This window comes from Eurytemora carolleeae, unplaced genomic scaffold, assembly GCF_000591075.1.
Source record: "Eurytemora carolleeae unplaced genomic scaffold, Eaff_2.0 scaffold350, whole genome shotgun sequence".
Lineage (NCBI taxonomy): Eukaryota > Metazoa > Arthropoda > Copepoda > Calanoida > Temoridae > Eurytemora > Eurytemora carolleeae.
Window position 1 is genome coordinate 67,437 of NW_019396254.1, and position 21,164 is coordinate 88,600.

The 21,164-nt window shown below is 33.4% G+C and overlaps 4 protein-coding genes across 5 annotated transcripts in view; all 4 read right to left on the bottom strand.

Moving 5' to 3' along the window:
• The window catches only part of LOC111699445 (GATOR complex protein NPRL3), a 25,684-nt gene extending 23,759 nt beyond the window's left edge, over positions 1–1,925 (bottom strand). Inside the window, exons 1-2 of the mRNA XM_023470123.1 lie at positions 1,826–1,925; positions 351–448 (exon numbers count right to left, since the gene is read on the bottom strand). Coding sequence (XP_023325891.1) covers positions 351–448; positions 1,826–1,903 — 176 coding nt within the window. The 5' untranslated portion in view covers positions 1,904–1,925. The remainder of the gene's footprint in view (positions 1–350; positions 449–1,825) is intronic.
• Positions 1,922–12,611, bottom strand: LOC111699446 (apoptosis inhibitor 5). Its single transcript, XM_023470124.1, has 13 exons — positions 12,455–12,611; positions 11,387–11,469; positions 10,638–10,737; positions 10,282–10,350; positions 9,640–9,744; positions 9,039–9,176; positions 7,845–7,946; positions 7,267–7,536; positions 6,265–6,357; positions 5,731–5,843; positions 4,177–4,297; positions 3,173–3,296; positions 1,922–2,876 (listed from the first exon to the last, which is right to left on the bottom strand). The coding sequence occupies exons 1-13, from the start codon at positions 12,527–12,529 to the stop codon at positions 2,671–2,673; spliced, it is 1,599 nt and encodes a 532-aa protein (XP_023325892.1). The 5' UTR covers positions 12,530–12,611; the 3' UTR covers positions 1,922–2,670.
• Positions 12,612–13,267: 656 nt separating this feature from the next.
• Positions 13,268–16,792, bottom strand: LOC111699447 (crystallin J1A). Its single transcript, XM_023470125.1, has 7 exons — positions 16,731–16,792; positions 16,197–16,341; positions 15,760–15,839; positions 15,568–15,625; positions 14,538–14,783; positions 13,670–13,871; positions 13,268–13,365 (listed from the first exon to the last, which is right to left on the bottom strand). Exons 1-7 carry the CDS (start codon positions 16,790–16,792, stop codon positions 13,268–13,270), a joined length of 891 nt encoding a protein of 296 aa, XP_023325893.1.
• On the bottom strand, positions 16,261–21,095 carry LOC111699459 (mediator of RNA polymerase II transcription subunit 6). Of its 2 annotated transcripts, none has more exons than XM_023470145.1 (8): positions 20,927–21,095; positions 20,406–20,475; positions 19,960–20,040; positions 19,412–19,491; positions 18,838–18,937; positions 18,349–18,468; positions 16,731–17,285; positions 16,261–16,278 (listed from the first exon to the last, which is right to left on the bottom strand). In XM_023470145.1, the coding sequence occupies exons 1-7, from the start codon at positions 21,082–21,084 to the stop codon at positions 17,115–17,117; spliced, it is 780 nt and encodes a 259-aa protein (XP_023325913.1). In that variant the 5' UTR covers positions 21,085–21,095; the 3' UTR covers positions 16,261–16,278; positions 16,731–17,114. The 2 variants fall into 2 exon arrangements, with proteins under 2 accessions (XP_023325913.1, XP_023325912.1); XM_023470144.1 differs by having other exon boundaries at positions 18,349–18,474.
• Positions 21,096–21,164: the final 69 nt, after the last annotated feature.

The following is a 21,164-nucleotide window of genomic DNA, read 5'->3' on the forward strand; positions in this document are numbered from 1 at the left end:
AGTAAGTTTTTATTATGAATAAAGATTACATGCTCTCATGTAAAGTAACATTCAAAATGACAATTCTTTCTAGAGAGAGGATAGATATTTTATCAGCCTTTAATAGATTTTATAACCTGAAATAATGAAAAGCCTGAAATAAATAAAATGATATTTTGAAAATACTTTTGTATAATTAGAAGGTTAGAACAACCTTTTAATATAGTCGTTTAAGCATAGGTTGAGGTCATTATCGGCCTCTAATTTAACCTGAGGTTTAGTAGATCTTCTGATATCCTAACATATGGATTANACATTCTGTAATTTAGTTAATCAGATATTCTAATATATGGATTAGAGGATATATATACCTGAGGTTTAGCAAATCCTCTGATATCCTGATAATATATGGATTAGGTCGAGGGAGGTCATCCTCCTCTTCATCTCCAGCCTCGTGATAAAACGGATACTGAAAATATTTTTTTAAAGTCAAAATTTCTTCTTAATTTAAGTTCCCCGATTCGCGTTAGAAATTTGTTATGTTTTGAAAATTCTTTTTACACTAAAAAAAAATAGTTTTACTGTCTGTTTTAGAAAGAGCAATACGCATGTTAAAAAAAATTTTAAGGTAAAAAAAAATCTGAAAAGTTCTTGTGAATTAGACGTTTCTGAACTCCGCATTTCAAGATAAATCATATGATACCCATTACAATTTATCAGTGCATAGGATAGGATCCATTTCATTAAGATCGATCCTGGAAATCCATGAACATTTCTTTGAGATTTACTGGTTAATTTACAAAAAAGAGAAATTTTTAAATTATTTTCTTCGCTAATTTTGATGCTAAAACTAAGAAAAATTCAGAACTAAGGAATTTTTAGATAAACTATATTTTTTTCAATAGTTCAGATAAAGGTTTTGTGAGCAAAGTTTTTTTTACAGTTTTGGTTAATATTTTGCCCCTTGGATCCAGGAAGCCAAAATGTTGTAGATCCTATGGATCCGGATTCAAGCATTGTAATTTATTAAGATACAGAGTGTCCCAAGAAACATGACAGTTGGTGAATAGTTTGGAATGTCTTCTCTCACATACTGCATTAGATATTGAAGACTTTTTGCAGTTTATTTCTTTAAGAAAATGTTTAACTCTTATATATTTTACTGTGAAATCAATTTTACCATAGTATAACTGTCATATAAAAAAGGTATTTAGTCTCTAGTATCAAACAACATATCAAATTATGGAAGAAGACATTTAAAACTAGTCACTAACTGTCCTGTTCCGTGGGTCACTATGTATTTTTTCTTTCAGCCATTTAATCCTAAAAGCTGTAAATTGTAAAAACGCAAATATACCCAACAAATTATATCAGACCAGTGGAAGTCAAACCCTTTATCACATATTATATAGAAAGTTTTAAAGATTTTGTAAATGTGATTTGTAACATCAGATTCAATTTTACGCCTGACTGATTTGACATTATTATCTCTGCTAATCAGATTCATTGATACCGTTTTAATAATTTCCCCGTTAGTTCTTACAAGCAATGTAAACATGATTTCAAGTACACCTCTTTTGAAGAATAGCATAACAAGTTTGATTCACAACAGTAACAAGTAAACCCATGTCTCAGTAATAATCAGGAAGAATCGTTATTTTTCGATATGAAAAAATGAAAATTTTTCACTTTTTCTTCCATAATCTCAGCAGCTTTATTCCGCAAAATACTTCAAATTAAACTTAATTTCAAGACGAAAAGTTCAATCAATCGTTACGATATCATTCTTTCCTGATAATTTGGGTCTACAGTCTCTTAGATGTTAACAAATTTCAGAATAACGAACCTTGAAAATGAGTTTCCCACCCTCAGCCCCTGATTTCACCACAATGATACAGAGCGGGTCCAAGGTATCCTCTAGCATTTTAAATTTATCTGCGCATCTGAAAAAATGACAAAATAGCACACTTAATCAAACGTGTATTTTACGAAAAAAAAATGTGATGATAAGTAAGCTGTGTTCCACAAAAACAATTTTCACTATTTATTCTGTACAATTGTCTATTGTTAAACAACAAAGGAAAAGAAAGCTTAACGCATCTTGAGAATTCCACGTGAACATCTGATGCAGATTTTACGTATGGATCAGTTGCGGATTTCACGTTTAGATCAGTTGCAGATTACACATGTTGATCAGTTGCGGATTACACGTGAAGATCAGTGGGAAGTGAAGACGACTTCGACAAAATTATAGTCTGCTGATTGAAGAGGAACGTGATGAACATAATCTGAAAAAATATTTAAAAAATACAATACTTACCTGTCTTACCTGTAAAATAATTATGATTTTAGATTAGTCTCAAGAGCGCAGAGAGAGTTTAAGTCTCAGGTACACTACTGTCAGGTTGCATCTATTTACAGAGAGGAACTGGGAAAGGGGCGGAGGATGTGCCCCCGATTACAGTTCATGTCACTAACAGGAACAATATCCGCCGGGTATGGCGGCGGGGGATTGGTGGAGGAGAATGTGCCCTAACAATTACAAAAAAATCTGTTAGGAAAGAGGGGGTGCCCCCGAGAACAGTTCATTTCACTAGGAGGAGGAACACTCCCCGGGTGAAGGGAAGTTAGTGTCCAAAAATGTCTTAAAAATCATGCTACTGACAGTTAGAGGAGAGGGAGCGTCTAAAACTAATCCCAAGTGATTTTGTTCTTGATTTTGCCGCTATACTGTCCGGTGGGAGGCTGGTAGAGACCAGTGGGTCGGGCCACACGACCGGCAGGTTTGTAGTTGGAGATGGTAGGTTTTGCAGGAACTGGTTTCCCACCCTTCTTCTGGTTTAGAGAATCCATGTACAGCTGGCGGTCAGCTGTCTTGGGCTTCTTTAACCCAGCACCTAAACATAAATATCTTTATTAACTGGATCCTAAAGTCAAATCAAATAAAAAATGTGGAGATTTGCAAACACCTTCCAAGTTTCAGAACGGAGATTCAAGTCCTTTATGAACTTATTTTCTTCAGCCATATCATTGTTAAAATAGGTTCCAGCACACGACCAAGTTTGATCTATTAAAGCATTTATCACTTTCAAATTACCAATAAAGTTTTAAAGGGTTAATAATGGGTAAAAATTTGAAAATTAATTAAATTTTCTTATTTATAAATTTAAATATGATTATTTTATAATATTACCATTTGCAGCAGGAGCTGAAATGAGTCTTCTCTTTTCTGCCATCTTCTCCTTCCCGTCCTTCCAAGAGAGGGAGATGACCACCTTGTAGTGGGGTGGAGTGTGGAACAGGTCCTTGATCATCATCTACAACAATATCCAAACTGGAATTCTTTTACTTCAGTAGAAAAACATGACTTTATTTTTACTACAATACAATACAATAAAACACAATATAGAACAGAACAGAACAGAACAGAACAGAACAGAGCAGAACAGAACAGAACAGAACAATACATTACAGTACATTACAGTACATTACATTACAGTACATTACAGTACATTACAGTACAGTGCAGTAAAGTACATTACAGTACAGTCAGTTCATTACAGTACAGTACAGTACAGTAAATTACAGTACAGCTTACATTACAGGACAGTACAGTACATTACAGTACAGTACATTACAGTACAGTACATTACAGTACAGTATATTACAGTAAAGTACATTAAAGTACAGTACAGTACATTACAGTACAGTACAGTACAGTACAGTACAGTACAGTACAGTACAGTAAATTACAGTACAGTGCAGTACAGTGCAGTGCAGTACAGTACAGTACAGTACAGTTCACTACAGTACAGTACAGTAGATTACAGTACATTACAGTACATTAAATTACAGTACAGTACAGTACAGTACATGGAAAACAAGAAAATACAACCAATACAACATAATTTAACATGATTAATGATAATGTCTCTATCTATTATCTAAATACCAATACAATATAATTTAACATGATTAATGAATATGTCTCTGTCTATTATCTAAATACCAATACAATATAATTTAACATGATTAATGAATATGTCTCTATCTATTATCTAAATACCATTACAATATAATTTAACATGATTAATGAATATGTCTCTGTCTATTATCTAAATACCAATACAATAAAATTTAACATGATTAATGATTAAGTCTCTATCTAATATTTAAATAAATAATAAAAATTGTTACCTGAAGGTTCTGTGTTGAGCGGAGAGCAATCTGTTTAATCTTGACATCTTCAGAATCTGTTTTCTTACCAGCAGGAGAATTGAAGAACTCCTTTAACTTCTTCAAGTATCCTGTCACACCTCTGAACACAACAATATTCATTCAGAGCTGGGAACTTTAGAATGGTGGATATCAGGATTAACGCTTAATCCTCTCCTTTTGCTAATTTGGAGACCAACATAATCTCGAGATTTTGTTAGTCTCCAGATTAATATTTAGATCCAACAAATTTGATTCTAGGAACTCCAGATTTTTCTTCACCGATTAATTTACAAAATGGCCGACGACATTTATAAAATTGCGGATTTCTCTTATGGGATAGAATTTATTTTCAAGACTATCATTGGTCAATACAATTTACGAACTCTATTTCTACACTCTCATTGGAGAAAACAATGTAAAGATATCCATAGAGAGAGAAAAAGAGTGGATTAAGGAATAAAATTAAAAGTTTCTACAGTGGATATTCAAATTAAGTAGTTGGAATTAAAGGTTATCCATTCTAAAGTTCCCAGCTGTGGAGTGTATATTTTCTTCAAAATCATTCCAACCCTCTCCCACAGTCCCTAGTACCTTTCACAGTTACATGGATTACTGAGCTAGCATGACATGTGTAATGATACTGTAGTGTATATAATCAATGTTTTCATTTTGCAATTATTTTAAAGCTGAATTAGATTTTTTTTGACTAAATATCAAGAGAGAATTCCCCATTTGTCATCCCTCAAAACTCCAAAATCACACCCCCCCCCCCTAAACGTGAAGCTGAGATAATTTTTCAAAATATTATAAACCCATTTATTAATTCCAGCGATATTATTAAAATTCTATAAATAATTATTTTTAAAGTTAAAAATAACTAAACCAGAAAAAAGATTTAATTAAATGCTTTGAATTTAATTTATTTTCTTCCAACATTTGAATTTTAATTATTATTAATTCTCTCCTTTTAAGGGAATTTTGTCTGATTGATTTTAGGTAATTTTATCAAAATATTCGTAGAACTTATCGCATTATATGAATAATAGTAGTTCAGTTTCTCAGTCGCTCTACCTAAGTTCGACCTTGTGTACTGTCAGAGAGAAACAATAATGTAACTTAAAGGGCAATGTTACTTAGTCCATACGCAATATCCCCCTACTGAACTTCTGACCTACTAACTTTCCGTCCTACTGCAATATCGGACCTACGCCAGCTGTTTATTTTTGTATTATTTGAGGGTTAAGTTAAGTTAAGACAATTTCTGGGCCGAACGCTGTGGCTAGGAGAGGCTAGGGGACCGAGCGCCGCGACAAGGATAGACTAGAACAGGCTAGGGGGCCGGGCGCTACGGCCAGTAGTCCATCTAGCCTATGTAAATCACGTGATAGTAGGTCGGATGTTTAGTATAGTGGTTTGGCGTAGGTCAGAAGTGGAGTATAGCGGAATTGCGTAGGTCGAAAGATAAACCATCAACCTAAAGTAGGGGGACAAAGAAACTGATCCTTTGACCCAGCATTTGTGGGCCAATCTTACCTGGCTAGGTACTGAAGTCTTATCCTAAAATCTTTTAGTCTTTCCTCATCCTCCTTCAAGAACACGTCACTTTGTTTACCAATACAGTGGAATGTAAACATCAAGCATTCAACCTTAATAAAACTAGTTTTAACTAGTTCACAAATACAGTAATCACAAGCACTAAACCTAAATAAAACTAGTTTTAACTAGTTTTCCAATACGGTAAAATATCAAGCACGCAACCTGAATAAAACCGGTTATAACTAGTTTACCAATACAGTGAAATGTAAACATCAAGCACTCAACCTAAATAAAACCGGTTATAACTAGTTTACCAATACAATGAAATGTAAACATCAAGCACTCAACCTAAATAAAACCAGTTATAACTAGTTTACCAATACAGTGAAATATGAAGCAATAAATAAAACCAGTTGTTACTAGATGATCAATATTCAATAAAGGCGGATGTAAACGTAGTCATAACCAGTTATCATCAAATCCATATATACTTTCAGAACCTGTTAGTGAAAAAGGTTTTGTATCTAATACCTTGGTAAACTCAATTGCTGGAGGCTCAGTTAGAGACCCATCCTCTTCCACAGGAGGGAGGGGCATATAGTCAATCAGTCTCTCAAACACATTCTGTAATTTAGTTAATCAGTCTCTCAAACACATTCTGTAATATAGTCAATCAGTCTCTCAAACACATTCTGTAATTTAGTTAATCAGTCTCTCAAACACATTCTGTAATATAGTTAATCAGTCTCTCAAACACATTCTGTAATATAGTCAATCAGTCTCTCAAACACATTTTGTAATTTAGTTAATCAGTCTCTCAAACACATTCTGTAATATAGTTTATCAGTCTCTCAAACACATTCTGCAATATAGTCAATCAGTCTCTCAAACACATTCTGTAATATAGTCAATCAGTCTCTCAAACACATTCTGTAATATAGTCAATCAGTCTCTCAAACACGTTCTGAAATATAGTCAATCAGTCTCTCAAACACATTCTGTAATATTGTCAATCAGTCTCTCAAACACATTAGTTAATATTGTCAATCAGTCTCTCAAACACATTCTGTAATATAGTCAATCAGTCTCTCAAACACATTCTGTGATATTGTCAATCAGTCTCTCAAACACATTCTGTAACATAGTTAATCAGTCTCTCAAACACATTCTGTAATATAGTCAATCAGTCTCTCAAACACATTCTGTAATATTGTCAATCAGTCTCTCAAACACATTGTTAGATATCACAAGAAATTTGGTTCAGCCGTTTGAAGTTTATTTAAAAAACAAACATACCAAACCAATTACCCCTGTAAAGAAGAAAGGTAGAACCTAACTACCCCTGTAGTGAAGAAAGGTAGAAACTAATTACCCCTGCAGAGAAAAAAGGTAGAAACTAAATACCCCTGTAGAGAAGAAAGGTAGATACTTATTACCCCTATAGAGAAGAAAGGTAGATACTAATTACCCCTACAGAGAAGTAAGGTAAAAAACTAATTAACCCTGTAAAGAAGAAAGGTAGATACTAACTACCCCTGTAGAGAAGAAAGGTAGAAAATATTTACCCCTGTAGAGAAGAAAGGAAGAAACTAAATACCCATGTACAGATGAAAGGAAGAAACTAACTACCCCTGTAAAGATAGGTAGAAAGTAATACCCCTGTAGAGAAGAAAGGTAGAAACTAATTACCCCTGTAGAGAAGAAAGGTAGACAATGTTGAGCGCACTGCAGGAGTCTATCTGTGAGTTCGACGCTGGTATAATCAAAATCTGCGGTCTTGTCTAACTCTGCCATCCCCATAATCTAAATACAGAGATGGAAATGTAATCACTAAGGATAGTTACTAATCCAAATATCTTTGAAACCTTATGGTGTAAACTTTATATTTTAAGCAACTTAATGTTCAAGACATCACATGGATGTAAACGCCATCAGGTTAGTCAGATATAAGGATATAGAGTTAAAGGGGAGTAATCAGTTCAATAAATTCAATAAAAGTAAAAATAAAGGTTTTCCTATAGTTTTTGCCAAAATATGATGATACTTTGCAAGAAATAAACCATCTTGGGAAACTTTTTCTTTTGATCAAAAATGACAAAACCGATATTTACCATGTTAACAATTTCAAGCTGCCCAGCAAACGTTTTAGGTAACCCTGTATGCCCCAGTAGTGCCATCAGTCGGGGGAATTCATCAGCTGTTACTCCGTTCTCCTATAAAATCAAATAATCAGTCATCAGTCGGGGGAATTCATCAACGGTCACTCCATTCTCCTATAAAATCAAATAATCAGTCATCAGTCGGGGGAATTCATCAGCGGTCACTCCATTCTCCTATAAAATCAAATAATCAGCCATCAGTCGGGGGAATTGATCAGCTGTCACTTCATTCTCCTATAAAATTAAATAATCAGTCATAGATATATCTTAGCAGTGCCATCAGTCGAGTAAATTCATCAGCTGTTACTCCATTCTCCTATAAAATCAAATAATCAGTCATAGATATATCTTAACAGTGCTATCAGTCGAGGGAATTCATCAGCTGTTACTCCATTCTACTATACAATCATTTATTATCAGTCAGATAGTTATATCTTTGCAGTGCAATCAGTCGAGGAAATTCATCAGCTGTTAATCCATTCTACTATACGATCATTTATAATCAGTGGAATAGTTATATCCCAGCAATGCCAACAGCTAGTGTTGGCATTAAGATTCGTTTTTTGTTAAGGCTTTTAAACTTCTTGGACTTTTAAAGATTCAACAAAATTTTGAGAAGTATTACAATGTCAGAACTCATTTCTTAGCATTTTTTTGTGCTTACATTATATAAAATAAACAAAAATAACTGATCGTTCATCTAATTCTAGTTTTTAAAGTAAATATTAATTTTTTGGGCATCTCATCTTATAATATTGTCTCTCTTCTTCTTCCACTTTTTTGTGAATATTTTTTAATGCATGGCGTTTTTTATTAAAGCCATATTCCACTTTTTATATCTAATTACTAAACAACCTTTCGACTTTTCTATTATGAATTAAGATTCAGCCTGATGGTGATCCTTTAGATTTCACAAAAATATAGGAAAAGATGGTTCAAAAAAGGGATTTCTGTCCAAAGAAGACAATTAAATGTTAATTTAATGTTAATATTTTTTGCTGTTGAAAAATTCCCTGAGCAATTCTGAAATCGTTGATTAGATGACAAAAAACATAAACCAGACATTTATGTCAGTTTTGAACCATAAGCACAGTTTGGAACTTTCGTCCCCTGAATCATTTTGAGTAAAGATCTGACTATACTCACCGAGGCAAAGACCTTCTTGACCTCAGCAACAATCTGCGCCTGCGCCTCCTTGTTTAAAATCTCCTGCCCCGCGGTGGTCAGCTTAGTGTGCAGCAGGCGTAGTGCGCGCTCACGAACTACATCCTCTCCAATATGAACCTGGAGTAGTAAGAAGTTGAGCTAAAAGTATTTTCCCAAGGTCCGAATTTTATGAATTGGAAACAGTGTTGAACAACGTAGACCAGACCCCTTCTCTTGTGAGCTGGTTCAAATTTAAGGGAGATGGTTCAAGTTAGTCTGCGTAGTCCAATTATTTTCTGCTTTTCAGTAAATTCGGTCTCAGGAAGTGTCAAGCATCTTATTCTGTTATAATGGGTTTAGTAAAAGAAATCAAAACAAACAAAATCTTCGCTAGTCTTTCCACACAAGAAAAACTTTGTTCATTCCAAAAAGTTTTTAGTTTTACTCGATATAATTTTTGTGAGATTAAGTTCATAAATACAGGGTTACCCACAAAGAATGAGACATACTTTTGCAAAGAAACATGTATAAAACTGCAAGAAACCATTTATGAAACAAACAAAAAAATTAAATTTGTGTCTAAACCAAATGAGTTCAAAACCTGTGAGAAGATGCCCATGACGGCCCCCTGTGGGTCCCTCCTGAAAAGGTTCATCAGAGAGTTCTGTATAACTGTCATCTCCCCCTGGTCTTCAGTATTCAACAGCTGAAATATTCATTTTCTTTAAATCCGCCAGTTAGCTTCGGAAAAAATAAAATGGCCGACAAGGAATCAGCGAGAAGATTTAAGTCCTCATGAATCGACCTTAAGTCGACTAGGTACGCAAAATCGATTTTATTCATCATGTGATTAGCACTTCGAGAAAATTTGTTTAAAGAATGTTAAGAGATACTTAGAATATGTTCATACTGAAGTTTATACGCACGTTTTTACTTACTTCTTCATTTAAAAAAATCAAATCCAAAGTTGTATCAAAGAAATAAAACGAATGGTAAATCAAATCAAATCAGGCTGCTAAGGAGGTCCTACCAGCCACGCTTCAAAATCGAAGTGACTTTATTAAATCAAGAATGAAATAAGGTCTTATTGCTAGTAATGTAAATTATATAGATAACAGAAACAAAAAAGAATGTATCACGCACAAAAGTTGAAGCCTCCGTACTCACTATTTATTTAAAGTACTGAAAATATTCTAAATCCTAACAACTTAATCTATTATTAACTATTGATGAAACTACAGACCTGAGTTAGAACATCAGCAATCTTAGCTAAGGTTGTCTTGTTGTTGTCACGACACAGTGTTGGCAAATCCTTAAAAAATATAATAGTTTAGTTTAGTGACATAATGATTGATTACTCGCTGACACGATGTTTGACGTTTTGATAATGAAGTCCACTGCAGTCTTTCAGGTCCTTTACGGTGGTGCATCGTGTCTTTTCAGTCGTTTGGGTCTCTCTGGTCTTTCAGTTTTTACTTTTTTGTGGGTTCTAGGACTTATTTAGTTTAATGACGACTCTTTGTTGAGAAAATATGAAGTGTTTACTAAGTCTCGTGTCTTGTGTGCTATTCTGGTCATTTGAGAAATTATCCCACCAACCTTGATCGCTTGCTTCCTGATATCCACGTTAATATCCTCACATAGATCCAGGATAGCGTTGATACTCTGCTCAGATAGATCAGGATAGAAGGAATAAAACCTAAATAATAGATCAGAATGAAAAGAGTAAACCCTAGATAATAGGAAAGGATAGAAGTGATAGAATATATCTAGATAATAGATTGATACAGAAGGAATAAAATCTAGATAATAGTTAAGGATAGAAGTAATAGAATCTAGATAAAAGATAAGGATAGAAGGAATTGAACCTAGATAATAGATTAGGGTAGAAGGAATAGAACCTAGATATTAGATCAGGATAAAAGTAATCGAATCTAGATAATAGATCGAAATAGAAGGAATAGAACCAAGATAATAGATCAGGATAGAAGGAATCGAATCTAGATAATAGATCAGGATAGAATCTAGATAATACATCAGGATAGAAAGAAAAGAACCTTTATAATAGATCAGGATAGAAGGAATAGAACCTAGATAATAGATCAGAGTAGAAGGAATGGAATTTAGATAATAGATCAAGATAGAAGGAATAGAACCTAGATAATAAATCAGGAATATAACCTAGTTATTAGACCAGGAATTTAAGCTAGACATTATGGCAATATGGAAATAACTGTTTGTTTAACCACTTCTATTTTATAATATTATTAAGGAAAGATATGGATTTTGAGCTTTTTGAAAATCATAGTTTGGCTGTGTATTTAAAGAAGTGTGGGGGGGGGGCATACCTTGCGATGAATTGAGAGGCAAGACGCTTACATTGGTCATCTCCCTTCACCCCACTAATAATCTCTTCATACTCACTCAAGTGCTGAAAAAAAAAATTATTTTAAAAATCGAGTTTAACAAAAGTTGTGAGAATATAACACTTTAAAATAGAAAAACAACAATATCTTCATTATTTCCCGGTTTTAATATTATCTTAAGCTGAAGGGTTACTTTAAATTACTGAAAGCATAATTTTAAGTGACTCGCCATGCAAAGATAGTAATGCCCAATTTACAACAGTACCCTTGAAACCGTACTTTCATCAAAGATAACGTCGATTTACTGGCTCGAAAAATTTCTATTTCTGTGAATTTCTTCATTGTTTCTTAGCATCAAGAAATACGCAAGTCACTTTTTTAAAGAAACCACAAATTAAAGTAACAAATTCATGCATATCTGATTTCATACTTGATCAGACAAAGGTTTCAAGTGTACCCTTGAAAATAGGGCATTGCCATCTTTGCATGGAGAATCACTAGAAATTACGCCTATAGTCCCTTTAAAGGGACTGCAAAGGAAAAATGAAATTAATTCTGCATTTTTAGTAGATATAATTGATAAGATTATTTAAAAGTCCGTATTACGTCATATGAACCTCCGCCAATGAGAATGTAGTATACTGGTTACGTGATACAGGCGGAAATCACGTGACCAGTATACTGCACTGATATTGGCTGAAGTTATGGTGACGTAATACGGACTATATGCAATAATATTATCAATTCTATTAAAAATTCAAAATAAAAATTAAATGATTATAACAGGAGCAAACCTGAGATTCTCAGGTTTCTGTGTGATATCGTCGTTTTCTTATTGGTTTCGTATTTGTGGAATATGATCAGTTTTATACTACAACTTTTATACAAAATTGCATATATATGAACTTTCGTATAACTTTGACACAGTTTAATATCAATTTCTTGAGACAGAAACATCAGATAGATGTCTTATATGTATCGTTCAACGTCTGAGATTCTCAGGTTTCATCCAATACGGTATTTTTCCTTTACAGTCCCTTTAAATCTTACCTGTGCATGAGATTTATCTTTGATATTTGCGAGGAGATCTCCGCATTCGTACATTCTCTCGAGATTTGGCGCCATTTTGATTTAAGTTGGATTTCTGAAATAATTGTCATAAATTAATACTTTTATAAGTTCGGCTTTGGATAATATCACAAATTGTATCAATTGGTTTGGATTTCCGCCCCTGGCAGCTAGACACGCCCCCCCCCAATATATTTCTTGAACTAACCTTTACTCCGCCCCTGGCAGCTAGACACGCCCCCACGAATAAATTTCTAGAACAGCAATCTCCTCCAGCTAGTATCGTTCCACGCACTCCACTGAATATAAAAATAACATTGAAAATAATAATAAAAAGGAGTGGGTCCAAAATGTCGAATAACATTATGCCTTAGTTACAAAAGATCGACTGCTATAAAACGTCTGAAAACTAAATTTTCCAACCATAATTTTTATGTTTTAATTGTTATGTTTGGGTAAGGCACTAAAATAGGAGCATTCTTTAACTGTCGACATTTTGTAGAAGTCGAAGTTTTGTAGTGTTCGACGTTTTATTATTCGGCGTTTTGAAACTAGACGTTTTGTACCCACCCTAAAAAAAATAATAATATAAATGTTAATGTCCCTCCTACCATATTGAAGTAAAAAATGGAGACAAATATCTTAAAATTGTTGACCAAACTTAAGTGTTAAGGCAATTTCTTTAGGGACAATTTTAAATGATTTTGCTAATAAATCATTAAAAATGGTCAGCTTCCAAAATAGGCTCTGGAGTCCGGAGCCGTCAATTTATATTTAAAAAACAAAGGCAATTTCTTACCCGACATAATCATTGTGGATAAGTAACGCGGCAATAGATCCTTGAAATGAGCCTGGTAGACCGCATGCTTTCCCAAACTGTTCAACAATATCACCTAGCAAGAAAAACTTTGTAAAATAAAAAATATTTCACGAAAAATGCCGATTAAAACTATTTTTTTTTTTTAAAGAACTGAGACATTTAAAAGGTTGGCAAAACTTGACATGATCAAGAATAAATTAGAGATTTATGTTTTTCTCGTTAAAAATTTATCTTTTGATTGTGGTTTCTCTGAAAAAAAAAAAAATTCTTGCTAAAAAATACACAATAGAAATTGCTATAATTTAACACAATTTTAAATTTGAAAATAATTTACAACCACAGTACCCAATGGCCAACTTTTAGTCAAATTTTCCAACCTAATGAACTCTTCGCATTCACCGCATCTGCAACCTCCTGAATTTCTTGACAGACCTCTGGAAACTTATCTTTAAGCTCCGACTGTGATACTCTAACAGGATCCTCTGTACCCTCCAGATAATGTTTTAAGATCCTGGTTTGAACCGCCAGATGTTGAAGAACCATGGGATTCGTTGTAAGCAGCTCTGCAACTTCTTTAATCTAAATGTAATACATCAAAATGGAAGATTTGTTTCTCCCCTTTTATTTTTTGAACTAGCGGCAAACGTGAATAAAGAGGCTAATTATTAATACAGACTATAGAGTGTGTAGACGTAATTTCCAGTAACCCTTCGTTTGTAGAGTGGAATGTCCGATTCACAACGGTGTCAAAGTGTGTGATCAAGAATAAGTAAGATATCCATGTTTTAAACTTTGAGAATGGATTATTTTAATTGTGGGTCTTCTATTCTATAAATTTCTGCTCAAGAATAAATTGTGGATTTTTCAAGTTCACGCTTTTCAAGTTAATGCTTTTCAAGTTAACGCTTTTCAAGCTTCAAAAACGACGATATCTTTCACATTATCGATCAGATAAAGGTTCAAGGAGTACTGATGTAAATAAGTCACTTTGAATACAAAGACTTTCAAGACTACTTCTTTTTTAAAGCCTTAGCAATAAGTCTTGGCGAGCACCACTTTAGCAGAACTAATTTTTCTCATTTTTGTCATGGTATCAGGTAAAATAAAATGTCACAAGAAACTCATTTTACTGTCCAGATTAAAATATAATATTTCCTAACTTATATCAAATATAAAATCAACAAAATCGTTTATGATACTATTTACAATTGTCAAAAGTCTGTTCAAATTATTAGCAAATATTACTTGAGTAGAATCCTTAAGGAAGACTGGTAGACTGAGCGCAAACCCATCATTATCCTCACATTCCGCGGACCCTGGAGGCACCTGTCCTGCGCTAGAATTTTTCAAGAACTGTATTACTCCCCCGTTAATCCAAGGCCCCTCAACAGGATACTTCTTATCTGCCCGGCGTGCCAGTGCGGCCTGGTAAGGACTGTCCGGAGAACCATAAAAGGCTTTTAGAGCGGATGATATTTTCTTGAGGTCAACCTTAAAAACAAATATTAATACAGGTTTTCCTCATAATAAACATTGGATTTAAGTAACGACTTTAAAAACGTCTCTGATCTCAAATAATTGAAAAATAGCAAAAAGTATTAAAAAAAATGTACGTTTTATTAGGGCTTCAAAATGTGGTCTGCCTTCTTTGTATCGTCAAAATTGACGAAGATATTAGACATTTTCACAAATTTGTTTGAACGCTTGATCACGAAATCCAATGTGGTATACTCCTTAGAATTGAGAATATCGAAAAGAAATTTGATTAATTTGCTAGTCTCCATAGGATGGAAAATTGGACTCGAGGAGATAAATGCTTGATCATGATATCCAATGTGGTATACTCCTTAGAATTGAGAATATTGAGAAGAAATTTAATTTGCTAGTCTCCATAGGATGGAAAATTGGACTTGAGGAGATGAATGCTTGATCATGATATCCAATGTGGTATACTGTTAGAACTGAAAGAAAGAAAAGAAATTTAATGAATTTACTAGTCTCCAGAGGATGGAAAATGGACTTGAGGAGATGATTGCTTGATCACGAAATCCAATGTGGTATACTCCTTAGAATTGAGAATATCGAGAAGAAATTTAATGAATTTGCTAGTCTCCAGAGGATGGAAAATGGACTTGAGGAGATGAATGCTTGATCCCATGATTCACAACACTAAAGTACTGACTTCGGACAGTTTTCTAAATTGTGTTACCGCAATAATGCTGAGCGGGAAAAAGACATAATTGTCATATTTAAACTGCTATGATAAAAAATATACCTGTCCGTCGTTGCCCGCCAAAGTTTTTAAACTATTTGCCATCTCGTCGCCATAACAACTACAAAATTAAACCTTTTATATTTCAAACTTTTATATCAAACAGAATTTAGTTTGAAATTTTAAGGGTCAGCGACATTGGGTTGCTAAGAAAATCCGAGTTTGTAGCAAAAATTAAGTTTTAATTATGCAAACCTTTTATGTCCCATTGGAACAGTGAAAAAAGGACACTTGCATTCTTTCCAGAATTCCGGATTATTATCACCAACAATCTCCTATTTAAGAAACAAATAAATAATTTTCAAGATTTTAAAGTTTTATCGGTAGCTTGGTAGGAGGGGGAAAGTATTTGCGTTTTAGCCTGAACAGATAATCCTTTTAAAGGAACTGTATGCGTAATTTCAATTTCAGGAATATAAAAACAGGATCAAAATAGGCTTCAGTAAGTTTAATTTTTAATTCCTGATTTAATTACGCCAGTACAGTTACAAATATTTGTAAGAAAATTGAGGCCAATATTTCAGAAGAGAGCATGATTACTTTAAATAACTTTAAGTTCCGTTGAATACTATTCGACGTAAGCCTAAATATACCCTTTATTTTTTCGCGAACACTCCCTTTAAGGCTGCTACCTTCATTGTAGAATCTTTGTAAATCCATTCTAACGGTAGAGAAGCAGCGTCTGCTACAATACTACCCAGTACAGCGGACACCCTGGATATTATCATGCAGTACAGCTTTTCCGGTGAAACCCAAGGAATCTTGTGTGTATTGGATCTGGTTATAATGCTTGTATTTCATATCAATATATTTAGTAACATATGGTACACCGCACAATTTATGTGCATGATATTTTTTGAATTTATAACAAGTCAAATTAAAATTTGTAAATTATTTTTATTCTGAAACTTAATTAACCATTAAGATAATTGTTTTCTTTTTAATAAGTTTTTATTAAACACATATTTGTTAACAATGGATATTTGTGTTTTAGCAGGCTTTGGTTGAGATTTTCCCCCAAGGATCCTATGCACTGCACAGAAGGTCGTCTTCTTTGAGTTAAAAAATGCTAATGGAACACACAGCCACCCGAACAAAACAGGTTGAGAATGGGCAACGCCGGGTGCCTCTACTAGGATGTAATAAAAAAATTTAAACTTCTTTACCGTTTTTTAGCAGGGTCGGGAAGCCCATTCACAGAATCGATTAATCCCAGCAATTTAGACATTTTTCTGTAATACAATATAAAACATAAAAATTTATTCTCTAAGGTGGGGTGTTTAATAATAAAAGAAGATATGGGTAGAAACATGGTTTTTATAAAACTAAATGTAGCCTGGTAAAAAATAAACCATTCGAGTAGTACAGCACTTAAGAGCCTCTGAAGATTGTGGAATGAGTATGGGTTTCCTAAAATCCTTTAAAACAAGCATCGGACAAAGATTTCAATAAAAACCATAAACAATTCGACATCTAACTTTAATGCTTTTTCTTCATTTTACTCACTCTTTAGATTTGATTGACTCTCTCTTTAATACTGTCGTCCACGTTCATCTTTCCAGTTTTAACCGTTTATTCTCCGATTTGATCCCGTCCTTCTCCCTTTCCCTCTTCACCCCCTCGGTCTTGACAGAGTTCTCCTCTTCCTGGTCCTCCACCTCGGCATCCTTCTCCCCCTCACCCTCCACCTCCTCCATCTTCCCCTCCAGGGCAGCAGGAGTCTAATATATAAAGTTAATTAAAAATTAAATTTTTAAAAGACCAATCAAACTAACACTTTTATTTCTATAGCAAAATATTAGAACCTTCAAAAGAAAATAACATTGATTAAAATATCATTTGAGTTAAATTATATTAATCCATCAACAATAGTTTTATCAGACAAAAACAGGAATGTGATCAGGATCCAACTGAATTTTGGTTAAAGACGTGATTTTTCTCGTCAATTAGAACCTTAAAAGTCTTTTCAATAATTTCACAAAAAGTTGACCTTGGTAAACCCCTGATTTAAAACTTGTTTGCACTTTACTAATGTACAAACTTTACTAATTTCGTGAACCACTAGATCCCATAATCCATTTAGACCAGGGCAAGTGGGGGAGCTCAACCCCGTTTACAGGTCGTGGTACTTTGTTACTGTAGGTTGATTCTTGATAATAATACTAAGGTACCAACTATACTAACTTCGTACTTTTACTAAGGTACCAGCTTTACTAACTTTGTAATTTACTAAGATATCAACTTTACTAACTTTGCACTTAACTAAGATACCAACTTTACTAACTTCGTACTTTACTAAGGTACCAACTTTACTAACTTCGTACTTTACTAAGATATCAACTTTACTAACTTCGCACTTTACTAAGATACCAACTTTACTAACTTCGTACTTTTACAAAGGTACCAGCTTTACTAACTTTGTAATTTACTAAGATATCAACTTTACTAACTTCGCACTTTACTAAGATATCAACTTTACTAACTTCGCACTTTACTAAGATATCAACTTTACTAACTTCACACTTTACTGAGATACCAACTTTACTAACTTCGTACTTTACTAAGGTACCAACTTTACTAACTTCGCACTTTTATAAAGTAATAACTTTACTAAGGTACCAACTTTAGTGACTTTGTACTTAACTAACTTGGTAATTTGCTAAGATAAGACATAAGATACAGTTAGTAACTCACAAAATAAAAAATTTAATTTATTCGAAAAGATAATTGCTTGTTCAATGAACTTCGTACTTTACTAACTTTGTCCTGTTTAGCTGTACTAACCCTGAAAGGAAACTGTCTGGTAAGATGGTCGAGCAGCATATCAACTCTTCTTCTCTGGAAGAGACTACTCGGCTCCTCCTTCTTCTTCTTTTGCACCTTCGCAGCCTTCTTTTCCTTATCCTTATCCTTAAATATTCACAAGTTTTAAGATTGAATATTATAGCTAAAAAAAAAACATGATAAAATGAAAATAATATTAAAAGTGAAATAAAAAAAATATATATTAAAAAAATGCATGCCCAATGCAAAATCATACCCTTTAAACATTTGTTTTCGCAAAAACAATGAGGTTTATAACGTTCCAAATGTGGTTTTTATAAAAAATTGATCTGGGATTAATGCAACACACACAATTCAAGTTATTGTCAGAATTTAGCACTTTTCATAAGAAAAACAATTATGATGAAATGAAGGTGAAATGAAAATGCAATTTATAAAAGTGAAAACACGCCGGCGGTTCTTTTAATTGGAGAAAATCTTCAAGTATACCTTCCCAAAGTCCCACCAATAACCTCTGGAAGGATGATATCTAGAGTATCCTCTGGCCTCTTCAAATGCTCCTTGTAAATGAGATACAGCAGAAACTATCCTAAAAACAATGCATAAAAAGATGTTTAAAAAACATACTTGCTGTTGTTGCAAAAAGCAAAAATATAATTTCTAACCCTTTTTTTAGTGGTAATTGTCACATAAAAATTCTAAGATAAACTTAGGCATACAATCCCAAAAACTTCAGCGATTATTGGAATTGCCGAATGTCTACATTTTATTTAAAGAGTCACATGCCCCATCGTCATAAACAACGGTATTCATTAAACCGTTCTAAGATTAAGGATATTCCATGTTTGTTGTCTTGCTTTTTTTCGAAAAGAAGTGACAGTAATAAAATATTACTGAATTAATCTCTTCCAAGATAGAATCAGTATATCAGCCCGAAGTATGTACCATTGTGAATCTGGTATGTCACTCTTTAAATAAAAGGTCATTTGAAATTATACGTCCACAGTTACTTTGAATCTTGATTAAAAACTATATACCTGAATATTGATTAAAAACTATATACCTGGAGTTTAGAAGTGTACTTAGATCAGGTGCTTGATAGACTACTCCTGCTATTATATAGTAATCTGATAATGGAGTAACCTAAAACATATTACTTTGTATATTTAATGGAATCCATTTAATGATCTGATAATGAAGTAACCTAACATATTAGGTTACTACAGGAAAAGCAATTCCGATGCACACAATTCCGCGAATATTTAATTGCTTCCTTGCTTGCAATTATAGCGCAATTCCTTACAATGAAATGGCGCAGGCGGGAGCAATTATTGCGCGCAATTCCGCGCAACGGAATTCCGATTGGAAACTCTAATCTTAGGAGGAAAAATGTGATACTAAAATTATAAAACGAGATGACCTAATTTGTATATATTTTTAAAAGAAGGCCGAAAATTCTATTAAATTATTTACGGATATTATTTTAAAATGTACTAAAGTCAAATAAGTTAATGAATTGTGTAAAAATGTTGAGTACACAGTACACAGTTCACAGTACACAGTACACTGTACACAGTACACTGTACACTGTACACAGTACACAGTACAAACCTGTGTTGGGGAGTGTCTTGTCTGTTTTCTAATAACGTAAAGAATGGGTTCTTGGACATGCAGCAACTGGAATTCTGTTCCCTGAACAATATATATATAATCCTTAGAACTTTCAACGCTTAAAGGAATTTAAGACGTAATTTAAAGGAACCCTCTATTTAAAAAAAGTGGCATGTCTGATTCACAATGGCGACCTTTAAACCTACATATGAGTAACAATGATATCGTCATCTTTATTCTTCAAAAAATATTAATTATAATTGGTCTTCCTTGATCAAACCAAGGTTTGAAGGGTACCAATGAAAATCGAACATGCCTCTAATGGAAGGTTACTAAAAAGCCAAGCAAAATATTCATCAACAAAATATTTCCTAATGCAAAAAATTTATATTTGTATTATTGGCTTAAATTCCTAGTTTATGAACGTTTGACCCCTAGAAACTGACCTGCATATTTTGAAGCTGAACATCAGCTACTCCGAGCTTTTGCATTTTCAACACTTCGTTATTACATGTCCTGAAATAATATTGTTCTTGAGGGAATTTTAAAAATATTTTAATGCAAGCAGGTGTATTTTTTCTCAGAATTACCCCACACCAAATGATTATTTTGGTGATTTAAGAAAAAATTAAATAAAAATTGAACATCAAAAGGGAACTTTTTTCATTCTTTTTAAAACTGTTTACCCAAAAATCCATTCGTTTTCCCTAATTTAGGTTCTAGCCTCTGGAGGAAAACAAATGATATTCAAAGGGAAAAGGGGGAGGGGGGTTAATTAGTTTTTCGGAAAATATACAGTATACACCCCTGATTAGATATTAAGAAACGTATTAAATTATTATATAAAAAAAGGTCGTAAAGGAAATTAAGACTAGAGAAAAAGCCTCAATTTACAAAAATGCATGTTTATCGTCTTTTTAGTTAAAAATTAAAATGCTATTTTGGAGAAGCAAAATTTATTCATCACCTGTCATAGAAAGGATTTGATCTCTCTGAGAAGTAATCCATGACGTTTGCCTGATTAAGGATCGGGATCCAGGCAGAGTCATGCCAGGATATAGATAATAAGCTCTCCTCAACCTTACTCTCATCTCCCATATTCATCTGAAAATTATAATTCGCCATTAAATATTGGATTTGCGTACCATTTATCCAATTTTCTATTTTTCTTCAGTCACAAACGTATGGAGTAAGACGATATAAAA

Coding starts and splice junctions, on each gene's coding strand:
- LOC111699459 (XM_023470144.1), bottom strand. CDS start 21,084: ATGGCGAATTATAATTTTCAGATGAATATGGGAGATGAGAGTAAGGTT. Junction 19,492..19,959: donor CAAGACACTCCCCAACACAG/GTTTGTACTGTG, acceptor AATATGTTTTAG/GTTACTCCATTATCAGATTA. Junction 17,286..18,348: donor CCAGACAGTTTCCTTTCAGG/GTTAGTACAGCT, acceptor TTTATATATTAG/ACTCCTGCTGCCCTGGAGGG.
- LOC111699446 (XM_023470124.1), bottom strand. CDS start 12,529: ATGGCGCCAAATCTCGAGAGAATGTACGAATGCGGAGATCTCCTCGCA. Junction 11,470..12,454: donor AAGATAAATCTCATGCACAG/GTAAGATTTAAA, acceptor TTTTTTTTTCAG/CACTTGAGTGAGTATGAAGA. Junction 2,877..3,172: donor TTCAGCTCCTGCTGCAAATG/GTAATATTATAA, acceptor ATTTATGTTTAG/GTGCTGGGTTAAAGAAGCCC.
- LOC111699447 (XM_023470125.1), bottom strand. CDS start 16,792: ATGTCTAAATTGCTGGGATTAATCGATTCTGTGAATGGGCTTCCCGAC. Junction 15,840..16,196: donor ACAAAGATTCTACAATGAAG/GTAGCAGCCTTA, acceptor TTTCTTAAATAG/GAGATTGTTGGTGATAATAA. Junction 14,784..15,567: donor TGGCGGGCAACGACGGACAG/GTATATTTTTTA, acceptor TTTGTTTTTAAG/GTTGACCTCAAGAAAATATC.